Raw genomic sequence first — 19,048 nt, 5'->3', positions numbered from 1 at the left:
TGCTGTGAGAGTCCTCTCAGGCCCACCCACCTCACAGCGTGTCTGTTGTGGGGGGAGAAGATATAGGAGATTCTAAGCTGCTCTGAGTCTCTGATTCAGAGAAAAGGGCGGGGTATAAATCTGCAATTCTTCTTCCTCTTCTTCCACTTATCTGGCACCTACTGAAACTCCCACTCAGTTCCCACCTGGGGCCCAAAACTGCTGCCCTGCACTGACCTTGTAGCCTATCTGAAGGTGGAGGTCACTGGGCTTCGGGTGGAAACGAAGGTCGATCCTGTCCCCATTGTCCCGGATGATGTACTTTGCTCCAGGATACTGGCTGTTCCCTCTGCGCACCAACTCCTGCAGCCTAGAAGGATCAAGAGGCGTTACAGCAGACAGGCAGGCTGCAAGAGGTGCAGCACCAGGTTGTCACCAGTCTCGGAGATGCCTCACCTGTCGATGTTGAAGGGCGTCACAATCTCAGCAAAGGTCATGTTGGCTGCAATGGAGCGGGGCACGCCCACCTGATCGATCGACAGGTTGGGATCTGGCGTGATGACCGTCCGGGCAGAGAAATCCACTCGCTTCCCCATCAGGTTCCCTCGTACGCGCCCCTCCTTCCCCTTCAGCCTCTGCTTCAGGGACTTCAGAGGCCTCCCTGATTTCTGCATCGCCTACAAGACGGAGAGGCAGGTACAGAGCCGGTCAAGAGCAAATCAGCAGCCTCTGACAAAGCATGACTCTAACAACTGGAAAGCCAGTTTGGTTTAGTGGTTAAGTGCACAGACTCTTATCTGGGAGAACTGGGTCTGATTCCCCACTCCTCCACTTGCAGCTGCTGAAACGGCCTTGGGTTAGCCATGGCTCTCACAGTGGTTGTCCTTGAAAGAGGAGCTTCTGTGAGAGCTCTCTCAGCCCCACCCACCTCACAGGGTGTCTGTTGTGGGGGGAGAAGATAAAGGAGATTGTAAGATGCTCTGAGATTCTAATTCAGAGGGAATGGTGGGGTATAAATCTACAGTCTTATCTGGGAGAACCGGGTTTGATTCCCCACTCTTCCACTTGCACCTGCTGGAATGGCCTTGGATGAGCCATAGCTCTGGCAGAGGTTGTCCTTGAAAGGGCAGATGCTGTGAGAACTCTCTCAGCCCCACCCACCTCACAGGGTGTCTGTTGTGGGGGAGGAAGGGAAAGGAGATTGTGAGCCGCTCTGAGACTCTTTGGAGCGGAGGGCGGGATATAAATCCAATATCATCATCATTTTCTTCTTCTTCTAACGGTTCATTCCTTTTGATTCGGTTATATTTAAAACTTAAAGAGGAACTTCCAACAATATATCTTAGCAAAGACTCCTTAGCAGGGCCTTTGTCGTAGAAAAAGCCCAGGAGGAACTCATTTGCATATTAGGCCACACCCCCTGGTGCAAAGCCAGCTGCAACTGCATTCCTGCCCCTCCCCCCCTGCTCTTTAGTAATCACAGTAGCCACAGGATAACAGAACAAGTCCTCCCGTAGAAAAAAGTTGCTTAAATGACCAGAAACAGAATAGAAATAAATGGAGAAATGAGAGCAACAGGGTCACACAAGGACCATTATTGGGATCGGGGCTAATTAATTTGCCCAGGAAGGATTTGGAATTGGGACTGAGCAGTGCAGTGACCAAGTCTGCAGACTGAGCTACACTATTCAGGACGATAAAACCTAAGGCAGGTTGTGAAGAGCCGCAAGAAAATCTCACAGGGTGCCTGTTGTGGGGGGACAAGACGTAGGAGATGGTGAGCCGCTCTGAGTCTCTGATTCAGGGAGAAGGGCGGGGTACAAATCTGCAATTCTTCTAAAGCAGCCGCAGCGCCGCATTCTCTGGCCTGGGGGTCCGCAGCACTTACCCGAGGGAGCCCCGGCAGCTCGTTGTCCACCATCGTGGCCACGTGGAACTGCAGCAGTTTCACGTCCTCTGCAATTACGTGGGCGGCCGCCCCGTTCTGCTCATTCCTCCGCAGCTGGTTGTTGATCTTCACAATGTCAGCCAGTTTGTGAGTCAAATCGTCCTGGGGGGGGGGGGTGAGAGCAGGGTTGGGGGGGGGGGGTTGAGAGCAGGGTTCGGGTCAGTTATGGGTGGGTCGTGGCCATGCAACCCAAGGCTTCCTCCCCCACCCGCATGGCCAAGCCACAGAACTATTGAGATCTGAAGGTCACAACTAAGAAAAATACCGAAACAAGATTGTCCCCGGCCTGGAGGGCCCCGCCTACCCCAATTTCCTTAGATCTCAGAAGCCAGGCAGGGTCAGCTGTGGATAGTACTTGGGTGGAGTAGAGGTCCATCGCTGGCTCTTAGCCACGGCGTATTGTTGGAACTCTGTCTGGGGCAGTGATGCTCTGTATTCTTGGTAGGGCCACAGTGGGAGGGCTTCTGGTGTCCTGGCCCCACTGGTGGACCTCCTGATGGCACTTGGGTTTTTTGGCCACTATGTGACTCAGAGTGTTGGACTGGATGGGCCACTGGCCTGATCCAACAGGGCTTCTCTTATGTTCTTATGTGACACAGAGTGTTGGACTGGAGGGGCCACTGGCCTGATCCAACAGGGCTTCTCTTATGTTCTTATGTGACACAGAGTGCTGGAATGGATGGGCCATTGGCCTGATCCAACATCGCTTCTCATGTTCTTATGTGACACAGTGTTGGACTGGATGGGCGACTGGCCTGATACAACAGGACTTCTGTTATGTTCTTATGTGACACAGAGCTTTGGACTGGATGGGCCATTGTCCTGATCCAACAGGGCTTCTCTTATGTTCTTATGTGACACAGAGCTTTGGACTGCATGGGCCATTGTCCTGATCCAACAGGGCTTCTCTTATGTGACACAAATTGTTGGACTGGTTGGGCCATTGGCCTGATCCAACAGGGCTTCTCTTCTGTTCTTATGAGACCACCAACAAGGAAGTCCAGGGTCACTATGGAGAGGCAGGCAAACGCAAACTACTTTCAATTGTCTCTTGCTTGGAAACCCTACAGGCAAGAGCCAGTTTGGTACAGTGGTTAAGTGTGCGGACTCTTATCTGGGAGAACTGGGTTTGATTCCACGCTCCTCCACTTGCAGCTGCTGGAATGGCCTTGGGTCAGCCAGAGCTCTGGGAGAGGTTGTCCTTGAAAGGGCAGCTGCTGTGAGAGCCCACTCTCCAGCCCCACCCACCTCACTGGGTGTCTGTTGTGGGGGAGGAAGGGAAAGGAGATTGTAGGCCGCTCTGAGACTCTGATTCAGAGGAAAGAGCGGGGTATAAATCTGAAGTCTTCTCCTCCTTCCCATGAGTCAGCTGCGACATGCGGACACTTCCCACCACCAAGGAAGATGCAATTTGCGTATCAAGTTTCATTTATTAGCAACTCAATGTCCTTGTGCCCTGACTACAATCTACATTTAGTGGTGGAAAATGCTGTCAGATTTGCAACTGACATTCCACGATCTGGCAGGAGTTTTCAAGGCAAGAGACATTCAGAGGTGGATTGCTGTCGCCTGCCTCTGTGTAGTCTCCCATTCAAGTAGAGCCAGTTTGCTGTAGTGGTGAAGTATGTGGACTCTTATCTGGGAGAACCGGGTCTGCTTCCCCACTCCTCCACTTGCAGCTGCTGGAATGGCCTTGGGTCAGCCAGAGCTCTGGCAGAGGTTGTCCTTGAAAGGGCAGCTGTTGTGAGAGCCCTCTCCAGCCCCACCCACCTCACAGGGTGTCAGTTGTGAGGGAGGAAGGGAAAGGAGATTGTGAGCCGCTCTGAGTCTCTTCGGAGTGGAGGGCGGGATATAAATCCAATATCTTCATCTACCTCATAGGGTGTCTCTTGTGGGGGAGGAAGGGAAAGGAGATTGTGAGCTGCTCTGAGACTCTTTGGAGTGGAGGGTGGGATATAAATCCAATATCTTCATCTTCCTCACAGGGTGTCTGTTGTGGGGGAGGGGAAGGGAAGGGAGATTGTGAGCTGCTCTGAGACTCTTCGGAGTGGAGGGCGGGATATAAATCCAATATCTTCATCTACCTCACAGGGTGTCTGTTGTTGGGGAGGAAGGTAAAGGAGATTGTGAGCCGCTCTGAGACTCTTCGGAGTGGAGGGCGGGATATAAATCCAATATCTTCATCTACTTCACCGGGTGTCTGTTGTGGGGGAGGAAGGTGAAGGAGATTGTGAGCCGCTCTGAGACTCTCCAGAGTGGAGGGCGGGATATAAATCCAATATCTTCATCTACCTCACAGGGTGTCTGTTGTGGGGGAGGAAGGGAAAGGAGATTGTGAGCCGCTCTGAGACTCTCTGGAGTGGAGGGCGGGATATAAATCCAGTATCTCCTTCAAGTACTAGCCAGGGCCGACCCTGCTTAACTTCCCCGATCTAACAAGGTGTTTAGTAGGCCTTAAAGTAACGGCTGTCCGCCGGGCTCCTTCTGTTCTCAAGCCCCGCCTGGCCTCCTACCTGGTTCCTGGCAGAGCCTTGCATGACGACGGCAGGCCGGACAGACAGTGGTGGGACCGGGAGCACGGTGCAGATCATCCACTCAGGCCGGGCGTATTTGGGGTCCATGCCGAGAATGAAACACTCTTCGTCGGAGATGCGCTTGAAGATCTCGTGGACCCGCTCCGGGCTCAGGAGGATCTTCTTCTCCTGGGAATCCTCATTCACGTGCTTCCACTCGGCATAGAGCTCCAAGCCTGAACGCCGAATCCTTGGCTGGTAGCGCCCACAGCCGCCATGACCCTGAAGAAAGAGAAGAAAAACCCATGTGGGCATTCAGGAAGTCACAGCCTGCCCCCAGGGCAACCCATACATTTGACCTCAGGCTGATAAATTTCAGTTCAGTTTTGGAGTCTCTTTTAAGGTTCTACTCTTAAAGCCCTGTGGCGCAGAGTGTTAAAGCTGCAGTACTGCAGTCCTAAGCTCTGCTCACGACCTGAGTTCGATCCCCAGTGGTAGTTGGGTTTTCAGGTTGTCAGCTCGAGGTTGACTCAGCCTTCCATCCTTCCGATGTCGGTAAAAGGAGTCCCCAGCTTGCTGGGGAAGGCAGTGGCAAACCACCCCGTAAAAAGTCTGCCATGAAAACGTTGTGAGAGCAACGTCACCCCAGAGTCGGAAACGACTGGTGCTTGCACAGGGGACCTTTCCTTTCCTCACATGGAAGAATTCATCACACAGGAAGGATTAAATCTGAGATTCATCACTAAAATATTATGGCAATCCTAAAGGAATCAATCCGCACACGTTCTCTGTTCTACTAAAAATACAAAATAGATAATTGCACGCTAATGTAACCTAGTGCAAGAATTATTAGTTAAGGAACTGGCCAATAAAAATCGATTTGAGAGAAAGGCACGCAATGCTCCCTCTTATAAGAACGTTTTCTTAACGTGTTTCTGGCCATTACCAAGAAAGACAACCACAAAGATTAGAAGTATTAAACAAGAAAATTAAAAAGTGTATGAACAGCCCCACTCCCACTTTTTAAGAGTTCTCAAAATTTGTTTTGATCGCTAGTTTATAGTACTTAAAAGATTATTTGTATTAAGAAGCGAAACCAAGGACTAGAATTTACTTAGTATGGCCTGCTAGGCCAGTTAGATTTAGCAGTTTAAGGACCTGCACCACTGGTTAAGCTCAAACTGCAAGCCATCAGTTACAAAAATTAAGCATAAGGATAGCAACTGCTATGCATATTGGTTGGGGAAAACTAACCTAACTGAAACAATGACCCTTACTGCAATTTTTATTTGTGGCTTTTAAAAAGGTTTTCAGTCTCCAAATAAGCCGTCATATAGCGATATCATCCAGACATTAAAAAAAGACACGTGTTGCCATTGCTACATAAAGCGTTCATAGAAAAAAACCTGTGAGACTTTTTTGTCCTAATCCTGGATTGTGCGTGTGTGTTTTTTTCAGACAACAGATGCAAACTGCATAGAGTTACTTTGGAAAAGAGAGTGTTAACGATAAGACGAGAATGCCCAAGAAGTCACTTCCAAGAAACAGAACAGGCCTTCAGAACAGAAAAGATCCCAAAGATACAAAATAATGTTGCAGCGTGCAAAATTACTAAAGACAATTTATTCCGCGTGTAATGAACGTAGTTTGAAACGAATGGCAGAGCACTGTGTGTTTTACCTTACGATTTATGCTTATTACCATTTCCATGGCCTCTGGCAGCATTCCGCTCGCTGAATCTACAAAAAGGCCTGGTATCTACATCCCAAGTAATTTTATGGCTTTCAAATTATGATTATATATCAACGAAAGATACTCTCTCCAATTATAACATTCTGTAATTTAACATTTTATTACCTTTCCTATAAAATACGCTTTATATATAGAATGCCTTCGTAAGGATTTTTTTTTTAATTACTGGATGCGCAACACAAGTGCCCCAAAAACATGAATGGAAAAATCCCTCCCCCAAGGTTTTCCGGCAAGAGGCTGTTACCCAACATATGGCAGGTGCCCCCCCTTCCCCCGCCACTTCCTCCCCCCTTTCGCATGTCTGACCTTCTCCTTGGTGATGTCCTCGTCCCCCTCCGGCTGCTCCATTCCAAATTTGTTGTCCATCTCCTCCCCCCCTTCGCAGATGTTCTTGCCCTTGCAAAGGTCGTAGACGTGGGTCAGGCGCTTCTTGGGCTGCCCTTTGGACTTGCCCAGGATATCCTTGATCTTGGGGTTATTCTGCGGAAACAAAAGGAAAAAAGGAAGGAGCCCTGTGAGAAAGGGCTAATGAAGGTCAGAGCCTGAACTGCCCCAGCCCACCTTCCGCACCCCAACCCCCCGCCCTGAATGCCATTTTCTCCCCCTGCTGGGACTCTGCCAAATGGCTATTAGCCACAGCATATTGTTGGAACTGTCTGGGGCAGTGATGCTCTGTATTCTTGGTGCTGGGGGGGGGGGGGCAAAGTGGAAGGGCTTCTAGCCCCACTTGTGAGCTTCCTGATGGCACTTGGGGGTTTTTTTGGCCACTGTGTGACACAGAGTGTTGGACTTGGATGGGCCACTGGCCTGATCCAACATGGCTTCTCTTATGTTCTTATGTGACACAGAGCGTTGGACTGGATGGGCCACTGGCCTGATCCAACATGGCTTCTCTTATGTTCTTATATGACACAGAGTGTTGGACTGGAGGGACCACTGGCCTGATCCAACATGGCTTCGCTTATGTTCTTATGTGACAGAGTATTGGACTGGATGGGCCACTGGCCTGATCCAACATGGCTTCTCTTATGTTCTTATATGACACAGAGTGTTGGACTGGATGGGCCACTGGCCTGATCCAACATGGCTTCTCTTATGTGACACAGAGCGTTGGATTGGATGGGCCACTGGCCTGATCCAACATGGCTTCTCTTATGTTCTTATGTGACACAGAGTGTTGGGACTGGATGGGCCATTGGCCTGATCCAACATGGCTTCTCTTATGTGACACAGAGTGTTGGACTGGAGGGGCCATTGGCCTGATCCAACATGGCTTCTCTTATGTTCTTATATGACACAGAGTGTTGGATTGGATGGGCCATTGGCCTGATCCAACATGGCTTCTCTTATGTTCTTATGTAACATCAGGGCCCTGAAAGACCTTATGAAATGTTCCGCCAGGCTTTTGGTTGAGGGCAGCGATGGTTTACATTCTGACCGGCACCCTCCCCTGTGCCCCTTTCCCATAGATTGACGTTATCTCCTCTCCCCCTACTCCCACAAGGCGTCCTCAGGCTGAGAATGGGAAGAAAGCACAACTTCTGCCACATGGCCCTTTAATGTAATGTATTAAAATGTATTGCTTTTAATGCCCTTTATCCTGCAAGTCACCTAGAGTCCTACAGTAGTAGGAAGTAGGCAATGCGTAATCATAATTTTAAAAAATTAAGTAAAAGCTGCTTTTAGAACGCTTCTTGCTTCTTCCATTCTCTCACAACAGCCCTGTGAGGCAGGCCAGGTGCTGCCGATGGGCCCGAGGCCACCCAGCAGGTTTCCACAGCTGAAGCAGGGATTTGAACATGGGCTGCCCAGAGTCCAAATCTGCCAGCCTATCCGCTTCAACCCACTGACTCTCTGAATCATGCTTTTTGTGTTATCTGGGTATGTGTGTTCAAGGCTGGCTCTTGGAGCTTTATTGGCCAATTTCTGGTGGACTACTGAGCATTGGCTGGTCCACTGGATACTCAGTTCAAACGCCCCCTCCCCAAAAAATGAAAAAATCCAGAATGAAGCTGTCCTCTGACTGATCCAGCAGAATCATTTAAATTATTCACACCGTAACAGTTAGGAAATCCTGAATGTAAACTTGGGCACTGCACACTTTAAAATGAGAAGCAGGCACAAGAACCCTTATTAAAGAAAACAAGCAATGTGTGTACCTTTCTTACACTCAGTGCTGAAACACAACCTGCCTTTGGGGGGTCCTGCCCTCAAAGCTCTCACTGGTGGCAACGCAGAGCCCTGAACATCTTCCTCCCAGAGGCCCCAGCTTGTTGCTCCCCTGCTCCCCAGACGATCTGCTACGCTGGTGAGGATTGGCTTTCAATTCCCCTTCGTGAATATTTTCCCCTTTTCGTTCGCAACTCGCACTTCTCTGCGGCATTTCTGCCGTGTTCAAAAAAGCGCTCAAACAGGTGGGGAAGTAGTGACCTCACAGTTCAGATGAAATAGGGCATTATTTGCACAAATTAAAGCCTCCAGTATTAGTCATGTAGGAACGACTCAAAGAGTGCATGCTCACCCTTTACTTCTTCTAGTGTCCATGAGCTGTCTGTATATACGGAGTAACACTCCCCAATCTCTACCCAGAAAAATCAACCTTTAGTGAAAACGTATAGGGATGTCCTGTGATTCTTCGCAGCTTGCTTTTGACTGGATTTAAAAAAAAAATTACAGGGAGAGGCAAAGATCTACTCTGATCATGGAAACAAGCAAGCTGGCAACAGGAACAACAGCTCTTCCAAAGAAGTCCTTCCTCCCGCCCCATGAGCTAGGTCAGGGGTGGCCAAACTCTGGCTCGGGAGCCACATGTGGCTCTTTCGCACATATTTTGTGGCTCCCAAAGCTCTCACCATCCTAGGGGAGGGACAGTGGCTCAGTGGAAGAGCATCTGCTTGGTAAGCAGAAGGTCCAAGGTTCAATCCCCGGCATCTCCAACTAAATCTCAGCTGGAGCTAAGTTGCACCTGGAGCTAAATCGCACCTGGAGAGCCGCTGCCAGTCTGAGTAGACAAGACTGACTTTGATGGACCGAAGGTCTGATTCAGTAGAAGGCAGCAAGATGCCCAGAACAGCCTTTGGGGAGGGATGGTGGCTCAGCGGTAGAGCTTAGTAAGCAGAAGGTCCCAGGTTCAATCCCCGGCATCTCCAACTAAAAAGGGTCCAGGCAAGGAGGTGTGAAAAACCTCAGCTTGAGACTCAGGAGAGCCGCTGCCAGTCTGAGTAGACAAGACTGACTTGGATGGACCCAGGGGGATCTAATTCAGTAGAAGGCAGCTTCATTTGAACCTGGTTTGAAGGGAGGGACGGTGGCTCAGTGGCGGAGCATCTGCTTGGTAAGCAGGAGGTCGCAGGTTCAATCCCCGGCATCTCCAACTAAAAAGGGTCCAGGCAAGTAGGCGTGAAAGACCTCCGCTTGAGACCCTGGAGAGCTGAACAGTGACTCCCAAAAGCTCCTCCCCTGCCACAAATTTTGTTCGTCTTTAAGGCGCTGCTGGACTCTGGCTCTTTCCCACACGAGCTGCTGTTGAGGCAGCCGTTGAGAAAAATGGAAGCTCAGGGATTTCTAACTCAGAGATGTCAAACCCATTTGTTGTGAGGGCCGGATCTGACATAAATGAGACCTTGAGGAGCCGGACCATGCCGGACCTGGCCATGCGTGTACCTATTTAAGATTAGGTAGCAGAGATATAAATTTTGTAAAGAACACAAATATAAATATATATATTTTTTAAAAACTTAAAACTTGCTTAAAACATTAGCACTCATTAGTCTTAAAGGTGCTTTCTTTGTATTTCTCCCATGGGATCCAGGGAACTGGGCAAAGGAAACCTCAGTCAAATAGAAGGAAGAGAGGTTTAGCTCAGTAGCTCTGCTGCGCGACTGAGAGAGCCCAGCAAAACCAAGCTATTCCTCCCCAAGGGAGGAGCCACAGCCAATGGAGAAAATAGAGGTTTTGCTCTGTAGCTCCTGTGCAGTTGAGCAAGCCTGACAATGCAAGATGCTATGCAGAAGGAAACAAAAGACAGGGAGAAGGAAGCAGATGACAGCCAGTTGCTCGGGGGCCTGATAGGAGTCCTCCACGGGCCTGATTCGGCCCCCGAACTGCATGTTTGACACCCCTGCTCTAACTGGATGTCACCAAGACAGAAAAGCAAGAAGGCAGAAATGAGTTAATCCATATGAAGGTGAGATTATAAGGACAACATCAAGACCAGGATCCCAACTCAGAGGCCGCTGCTCATTGGGCGACTAGTAACAAGTGAAACAAAGCAAGAGTCAAGTCGCACCTTCAAGACCAGCCAAGTTTTATTCAGAATGTGAGCTTTCATGTGCTCTAAGTGGACATTCTGAATTAAAGGTGCAACTTGACTCTTGCTCTGTTCTACTGCTTCAGACCAACACGGCTGCCCACCTGGATCTATCTGGTAACAAGTAAGAATAATCTTTAGGAAGCCAGCCCCCTCCCCCCCCACAAATTGCAAACAGGACAGGGGCTGTGGCTCAGTGGAAGAGCCTCCCATCTGCATGCAGAAGGTCCCAGGTTCAATTCCAGGCACCTCCAGTTAAAAGGACTGGGTAGCAGGTGATGCAAAAGATCTCTCTACCTGAGACCCCAGAGCACTGTGGCCAGTCTGAATAGACAACATTGACTTTGATGGATCAGTGGTCTGGTTCAGCATAAGGCAGCTTTACATTCCGGGGGTGGGGGGGTGATATCACAGGGAGCAACTGTGGCTCAAGGGCTGCACGTCTATTTGGCATGCAGAAAGTCCCAGGTTCAATCACTGAAATCTCCAGTTAAAAAGACCAGACGGAAGGCAGTGTGAAAGACCCCAGCCTGAGACCCTGGAGGGCCACTGCCAGTGTGAGTAAACAGTCCTGACCTTGATGGGCCAAAGCTCTGAATCCGACTAAGGCAGCTTCGTGGGCGTCCCCGTGACAGTTACATTCTCTTCCCCCTTTTCAAAATGTCACATCACACTGGCCAGTGGCCCTTTTAAAAAACCAAAGGTTAAGCACTTGCTAGGACAATCCATAAGGCCGCTACTCACAGAGTCGACCAGCAGCTTGGAGCAGAAGAAGCAGACGCAGCGCAGAACCTTCATGGTCTTGCCCAAGAAGCCAACGTGGAAGACGGGCTTGGCCAACTCAATGTGTCCAAAATGGCCAGGGCACTCCGTCATGTTGCCTGTCCAAAGAGAAAAGACGGAGGCACGATCAGACCCAGGTAACAGCTGGGCAGAGATTCCCACCCGCTCTTTCCCCTCCACTGCTGCTCCCCATCTAGGCACAATGCCAAGCCACTCACCTGCACACGTCTGGCAGCGGCCGGTCCGTTCAATCACCCCCTGGCGAGGGTCCATCAATCCCCCCAGTTTGGGGCGACCCCCTTCTGTCGTCTCGGGGTATTTGATCCCCCCTTCAGTCACAGACATCCGTTTCTATGCAAAACAAACCAAACAATATTGTGGGGGCGGGAGAGAAGAGTTATGCTCCCCAGAAATGAGAAAGATATCAGGAAAGCCCTTTTTCTGATCACCCAGCTCAGATGTGCAGGGCCCAGGATGGGACACAACAGCTCCATATTGGGAGCGGAAGGACCACGGAGACGAGACAAATGCAGCTGGGTCCCATTATGTCATTTCCTCCACAGGCATTGAGCAAAACAGTTTCAATGCTGTTTTGCCTACTACAAGCAAATACAGAATTGTTCTAATGGGAGGATTACAAGTGGCCAAAAAGAAAAAAAAATGGCAATCTGCACACAGCATGTTCTGTGTTCTCAGCGAAAAAACTTATTTGCATTCCTTATGGTCCACCTTTCTGACTGAGACAGCGAGTCAGTAAGATCAACAGGATGTGACATTGGACAATGAAAGAGGATTTGTGTTGTAAATCCAGCGAGAAATACAGAAACAATCCAAACATCTTACACTGGTCTCTTCTGTTTTACCCTCACAACGACCCTGTGGTGTGGGTTAGACTGAGACTGTGTGTGATTGGCTGAAGTTCATCCAGCAAACTACCAGGCTGGGGGTGGGGCGGCAGGATTTGAACCTGGGGTTCCCACATCCTAACCATTCCGCCATGCTGGGTTGCTGTCTTTCCAAGCCAGCTCAAGTGGCACCCAGCAGTCTTCCACGACGCAGCTCCAACAACTGCACGGAACTGCTTCAGAATGGACAATATCGCATAACACAGGGGTGGCCAGACTGTGGTTTGGGAGCCACATGTGGCTTTCACACATATTTTGAGGCTCCTGAAGCCGCTGCTGCCCCATTGGCTGGCTTGGAGAAGGCATTGGTCTCTTTAAATGCACTCTCCAAGCCAAGCCAGGTGGTGGCTTGGAGAATACATTTAAAGTTGCTTTCTTTCCACCTCTCCCTCCACTTATTTGCCTGCCTTCCTTGCAGCTTTCAAACACCTGATCCTCATGTCTTGTGGCTCTCAAACATCTGATGTTTATCCTATGTGGCTCCAGGCCCATCCTTTGAACCAACTGTACGGCCCCCTCCCTTTGAGGACCCCCAATTCTTTGCTCACCGCCACTCTGAACAAGTAGCAACATCGCTGCTGGCCTTTTTGCTTTTTTCTCTCCCTTTCCCTAACACAGAATGCAGAGCAAATGGGGGAGGGGGAGTCAAAAGACCTCTGCCTCTAAGAGGGGGGCCCATAAGAAAGAGGTGGGGGCACCAGAGCTGCTGTGACTGCCCTGGCAAAGGGGGGGGGGTGCTCGCTTGTGGGCCTCAAGGCGAATGATTCCGGCGGCGCCAAGAGCCGTGGGCTGCCAAACCGGGTGGACCCCAGCCCCCCAAAACAACAAAGCCTGCTATGGGCCCCACCAAGCATGTTAAGCAAGTCTGGGCACCCCCGCCCTAACAGATCCCTCGCCAAACATTCCACATCTGCACATTCCCACGATGAAATGCGTTGGGAACCATCCAAGCTGCCCCTATCCCCCCAAAACATACATACCAAAAAAACCAGAGTGATCCAGCACTTTCCAAACTTTTTTCTTCTTTGCAATTCTGCCCCCACCACAACCCAAAATTTATATACACCAAAAACCAGAGCGATCCAGCACTTTCCAAACTTTCTTTTTTGTAATTCTGCCCCCCCACCCCAAAATTCATATACACCAAAAACCAGAGCGATCCAACACTTTCCAAACTTTATTTTGCAACTCTGCTCCCCCACCCCAAAATCCATACACACCAAAAACCAGAGCGATCCAGCACTTTCCAAACTTTTTTCTTTTTTGCAATTCTGCCCCCACATCCCAAAATTCATACACACCAAAAAACCAGAGCAATCCAGCACTTTCCAAACTTTTTTCTTTTTTTGCAATTCTGCCCCCACACCCCAAAATTCATACACACCAAAAACCAGAGCGATCCAGCACTTTCCAAACTTTATTTTGCAACTCTGCCCCCCCACCCCAAAATCCATACACACCAAAAACCAGAGCGATCCAGCACTTTCCAAACTTTTTTTTTTGCAATTCTGCCCCCACACCCCAAAATTCATACACACCAAAAACCAGAGCGATCCAGCACTTTCCAAACTTTTTTTTTTGCAATTCTGCCCCCCCAGCCCAAATTCATATACACCAAGAAACCAGAGCGATCCAGCACTTTCCAAACTTTTTTTTTTTTTTTGCAATTCTGCCCCCCCACCCCAAATTCATACACAGCAAAAAACCAGAGCGATCCAGCACTTTCCAAACTTTTCTTTTTTTTGCAATCCTGCCCCCCCTCCCCAGTGCAACCAGGGCCTGGCGTGAGCCGCAGGGCCGCCCTCCTTCCTCGGCCACCCACCATCTCGTCTGGGCTGAGGATGCCGAACTGCACGCGCCGGATGGTGCGCAGAGGGCACGCGCTGTCCCCGGAGGGCGCGCCCCCGTGCATCTTGGCGCTCTTCCCTCTCCCGGCGGGGCTCACGTGACGCGCTCAGGCTCAGCCTCCGCCTCGCTCCCGCCGTCACTAGGCGGGCAGGCAGCGCCCCGCCCCTCGTCCGCCGCCGCCTCAGCTGAGGCCCGAGTCAAACTCCCCGCCGGCCCCGGCGACCGAGCCCGCCAACTGTTCGCAGAGGGGCCTCGTCACACGCACGGAGACGGCGGCGCTCCGCCCACGGGACGCGCGGAAAAGCGGCTCCCCTCCGCCTCCTCGTCCCCCCCGCGCGACCACGTCCAGCCGCCTTTCTCCCTCCCCCGATGCTCTTCCTCCGCGCTCCACGGCGCGAATGGTCGAAACTCGCTCAGGCGCCGCCTTATATAGACTCACCCCCTACACGGGGCTACAGGCACCCAACCGCAGGGGCGAGCGCGGGGAAGGGGGCGGTGCTGCGGATGCGTCCTCCGCCCAGAGAAGGCGTGGCTTATGCCAAATTGGTTTTTTTTTTTAAAGGGAGGGGGCAGTTCTCTGGCTGGGCGTGGGATCATACCAAGTATAGAAAGGGAGGGGGGTCGGTTGGCCGGAAGTTTGGTGCTAAAAACTTTTTTTTTGTTTGCAATTCTGATTTTCCGTTGTTTCTTGTTGTTTGGCTCGAGTCTGGGAGTGCCGTAGAGACTCACAAGATTTCCGGGGCATAAACCTCTGAGAGTGGAAGTTCCCTGTGTCAGGTGGGCTTTCTAATCTGTTTGTTTACTTGGAAGCAATTGCCGGTGATGACTGCGTTGAAACTTACCGACGAATTAATTGGTCTAAGATTGCAACTTGGAGAAAATAACGCCATATAAATAAGCTGAAGAAATAACAGGGGGCGAAGGGAATACGGCCACAAGCTCCCTCTTTCTCTACTCCCCCTCCTGTCGCTAATGGTACGGTCTGCCAAGGAGCTCGGCGCGGAGGGGTGAGGAAAATGAACCTGCCTCCAAAGGACTGGGCGGAGCGATGTGGTTATACTCCGGAAACTACCGGAGATTTCCGAACAGGGCCGAGGGTGGGAAGCCGGGCGCCCTATCACAGCCAGCTTCTGTTGAGAACGAGGTCGAGGCGGGTGGAGCTCTCCAGCGAGCGGCCTTAAAAGCCTCGGGCTCGCGTGGCTCATTCGGCCGCCGGGGCGCGCGCGGCTTCACGGCTGCTCCGCGTAGGAAAGGGCGCGGCTTCGGGGCCTACCTCGGGGACCGGGACTGCTGTTCGCGCGGGCCGCCCAGAAGAGCCTTGGGGGTACGGAGAGCTACAGCTGAGCGGGGAGGGCTCGTTGAATGCGGGCGGGGCAGGGTGAAGCGACACGGTTGGGTAGATTTAGGGTCGGGACAGTTTACAGGGTGGGGGGGCGGCCTTGGAGGGGGTCGGTCAATGGAAGGTCTGGGGGGGCTTATTTAATGTATAGGGCAGGGGACGTTGGCTCTCCAGATGTTTGTTGCCTACAACTCCCAGCAGCCCCAGCTATTGGCCATGCTGCCTGGGACTGATGGGAATTGAGGCAAAAACATCTGGGGAGCCACTGTTTCCCACCCCTGTGTCTCTTAGACCATGAAGTGGCCAAGGGTACCTCTCCAGATGTTTCTTGACTACAACTCCCATCAGCCATTGGCCGTGTTGGCTGGGGCTGATGGGAGTTGTAAGCAAAAAAAACACACACCTGGAGAGCCACTGTTTCCCACCCCTATATGACTTAGGTCATGAAGTGGCCAAGGGTAGCTCTCCAGATGTTTCTTGCCTACAACTCTCATCAACCCCAACCATTGGCCATGCTGGCTGGGGCTGATGGGAGTTGTAAGCAAAAAAACCCAAACACCTGGAGAGCCACTGTTTTCGGAGGGACGGTGGCTCAGTGGTAGAGCATCTGCTTCGTAAGCAGAAGGTCCCAGGTTCAATCCCTGGCGTCTCCAAAAAAGGGTCCAGGCAAATAGATGTGAAAAACCTCAGCTTGAGACCCTGGAGAGTCGCAGCCAGTCTGAGTAGACAAGACCGACTTTGATGGACCAAGGGTCTGATTCAGTAGAAGGCAACTTCATATGTCCACCCCTATGTGTCTTAGACCATGAAGTGGCCAAGGGTAGCTCTCCAGATGTTTCTTGCCTACAACTCCCATCAGCCATTGGCTATGCTGGCTGGGGCTGATGGGAATTGTAAGCAAAAAACATCGGGAGAGCCACTGTTCCCCACCCCTGTGTGACTTAGACCATGAGGCCAAGGGTAGCTCTCCAGAACTCCCATCAGCCATTGGCCATGCTGGCTGGGGCTGATGGGAATTGTAAGCAAAAAAATATTTGAAGAGCCAACGTTCCCTACCCCTGGTGTAGGGTGTTGTAATTTAGGAGCTGGTGTGGGGCAGGTTAGACCCTGGGGGAGGTATTGCTGGGGAAGGGAAATGAGGCCAGAGGGACTTGCGGGAGGGGGGAATTAAAATTATCATAGTCGTTTCTGGTATTTGCAGATGTCAGGGAAAGAAATCTTTGGGTCAGGGCCAAGGAAACTAAAGTGAGGATTGTGATTGAGGGGGGGAATGCTGGGGTCATTAGGCTTGTTACTTTCTGCAAATGCCTGTCTGGTTTGAAGGGTGGGAGGGTCCATATGCCTCAAGGGTGGGGTACACGAAGTTGCTAAAGGAGCTTCGGTTTTGTAAGGGAGGAGGAGCAGTGGGTGTTAAAGGCCAAGAGAATGGGGGTTGGTATATGATATGTGTTTGAGGGTGGAGGCCTTGGTATGGCAGCTTTTCTAATCTTGGGGAATCAGGAGCAAAGTTTCCTCTAAGCTGCAGAGTCCTGTGAGCAAAAAATTCTACCTCGTGAGCTACTGGTATTAAAGTTGTGAGCGACTGGCATTACAGCTGTGAGCTCCCGCGTAAGATATTGTGCTCTGGGGTCCTCCTTCCCGAGCTGAGACAAAAATGTGGGAGCAGGAGGCTAAAAATCTGTGAGCTAGCTCACGCTAATGCAACTTGGAGGGAACACTTGATCAGGAGGTGCGGGGGGAGGGCGGGGGGCACAGAGACAGTTGGCATTTAGCTGTGGGTTAAGCTTAACTTGGGAGCCAGAGGAGCAAGTCGGTTTGGGTAATCTTGGAGAAAGAAGCCCCCCCCCCCCCATCTTCTGGGCATGGAGCAGGTGTCCCTGGGGGGGGGGTGTGGGGAGATATTTGTGAATTTCCCGCTTTGCCAGGGATTGCACTAGATGGCCCTGGAGACCCCTCCAACTCTATGATTCTATGAACACAGGGGATAGAAGTGGGGCTATTGGCAACCTTGGAAAATGTCCAGTTTCTAGCAGCAGCTTGGCTCTGCACAGAACTAAATGAATACTTTAAATGTTCAGATGACAAGAACAGGCCTTTAGCATCCTGGGCGGCCTTTTGTTTGGATTCCTGCAGATTCTACAGCTTTGGGGGAAATGATTCGTTGCATGGAAAAAAATTTTTTACTGGGAAAACAAAAGGCTTTAGCCCAGGAGCTAGATGCAAACTAGCATATTGGAGCTGTTCTTTTCTGGTTTGATGAGCTTCACAGACTGAGAGAACTCATTTTACGAATTGACTATAAATCTGATTTCAAGATGGTGACCTTGATATTCTTATGGCAGCTAAAAATGGCCAGGGAAATCGTACGATAGAAGCTGCAGACAAGAACTAAGCGAAAGCTAATGGCACAGAAGCAGACAATCTGGCTGTTACATAAGTGCAGCAGTGTTTAAAGCTGAACAGGATAGGAAGGCTGTTTCCATTTTGAATAGCCATTTACTCCCATATTACTGGCCACCAACTAATGTCTGCTTTTATTTTCTGTTTTTCAGGTCTGAGGTGAGGCAAATGGGGCTTTCTCCACAGTAGCAGTTCCATCTCAATTGGAGGAAACCTTGGATGTGGATTTGTATGACTTGTGTTGGAAGAACAGCGCACACTTAGGACTGGATCCAACCAGCTTTCTCTGTCGGTGAAGGCAGAAGGGAGTCCCTTTTGACTGACAAAATGTCCTTGCTGGAGATCTCAGGGCCTGCGTGGACAATGAGAAGCTGGACCAATCCTGCCATCTGAAGTAGAGTTACACCCTTCCAGGCTCTTTGAGGTTAATAGCTTCAGAAGGCTTTCCTTAGGATGGCACTGTTGGTGTAGAAAAACAGTTGAGAACCTTCATGAATCTCTTGCAGCAAAAATACATAGGAGTTTTGTGGTACCTAACATGTTCTTATGCCAACATAACCTTTTTGGGACTAGAGCCCACTTTGTCAGACATCTGAGGTGCGTCCTCGTTATGCAGATGCGTATGCACACATGGACCTGAAGAAATAGATTTTGCGTTTCAAACAATTTTATTAGTAACGTATGGTAATAAATTTCAATTTCTTACATCATGAATAATTACTTTTTTATCTATCCCATATATTACTTTCTACCAACCCCTCCCCCCGTTACTTGACCCCCGCTGGTGTTATATACTTAAAATCTTAATATTAAAGCTACCCTTAATTAATAAGAACCAAAATTCATATCCTCCTCCCTCTTATACTTAGTCATTATCAACAATTGTCCAATGTCCTTTTATTTTCCACTCTTTTTCTACGTATCTTCTGAACTTTTTCCACTCCAGCTTAAATACTTCTAAATCATAGTCTCTTAAGGTTCTTGTTAACTTGTCCATTTCACTCCATGTCATAACTTTTACAATCCAATCCCATTTCTCTGGTATTTTTTCTTGCTTCCACAACTGCGCATACAATGTCCTAGCAGCTGAGAGCAAGTACCAGATTAAAGTTCTATCTTCTTTTGGAAATTTTCCATTTGTAATCCCAACAGAAAAGTTTCTGCAATTTTGTTAAATTCGTATCCCAAGATCTTAGAAATCTCTTGTTGAATCGTCTGCCAGTACTTTTTCGCTCTTTTACAAGTCCACCACATATGGTAGAAACTGAAGAA

General features: G+C 50.1%; 1 protein-coding gene, 1 long non-coding RNA gene and 1 other non-coding gene across 4 annotated transcripts in view; 2 read left to right on the top strand and 1 right to left on the bottom strand.

Annotated features, from left to right (window-relative positions):
* The window catches only part of POLR2A (RNA polymerase II subunit A), a 42,159-nt gene extending 27,992 nt beyond the window's left edge, over positions 1–14,167 (bottom strand). For both annotated transcript variants that reach the window (XM_060256692.1, XM_060256693.1), the window contains exons 1-8: positions 14,012–14,167; positions 11,503–11,635; positions 11,246–11,382; positions 6,499–6,672; positions 4,441–4,722; positions 1,868–2,029; positions 436–656; positions 217–349 (exon numbers count right to left, since the gene is read on the bottom strand). In XM_060256692.1, coding sequence (XP_060112675.1) covers positions 217–349; positions 436–656; positions 1,868–2,029; positions 4,441–4,722; positions 6,499–6,672; positions 11,246–11,382; positions 11,503–11,635; positions 14,012–14,101 — 1,332 coding nt within the window. In that variant the 5' untranslated portion in view covers positions 14,102–14,167. The remainder of the gene's footprint in view (positions 1–216; positions 350–435; positions 657–1,867; positions 2,030–4,440; positions 4,723–6,498; positions 6,673–11,245; positions 11,383–11,502; positions 11,636–14,011) is intronic.
* Positions 14,168–14,615: 448 nt separating this feature from the next.
* On the top strand, positions 14,616–18,490 carry LOC132583895 (uncharacterized). Its single transcript, XR_009556227.1, has 2 exons — positions 14,616–14,814; positions 17,929–18,490. It is a non-coding gene; the product is annotated as an uncharacterized LOC132583895 (long non-coding RNA).
* On the top strand, positions 15,955–16,029 carry TRNAT-CGU (transfer RNA threonine (anticodon CGU)). The gene has a single exon. It is a non-coding gene; the product is annotated as a tRNA-Thr (tRNA).
* Positions 18,491–19,048: the final 558 nt, after the last annotated feature.

This window comes from Heteronotia binoei, chromosome 15 (assembly GCF_032191835.1).
Source record: "Heteronotia binoei isolate CCM8104 ecotype False Entrance Well chromosome 15, APGP_CSIRO_Hbin_v1, whole genome shotgun sequence".
NCBI lineage: Eukaryota > Metazoa > Chordata > Lepidosauria > Squamata > Gekkonidae > Heteronotia > Heteronotia binoei.
The sequence above is the reverse complement of the archived record's forward strand: the minus strand, read 5'-3'. Positions and strand labels throughout refer to the sequence as shown.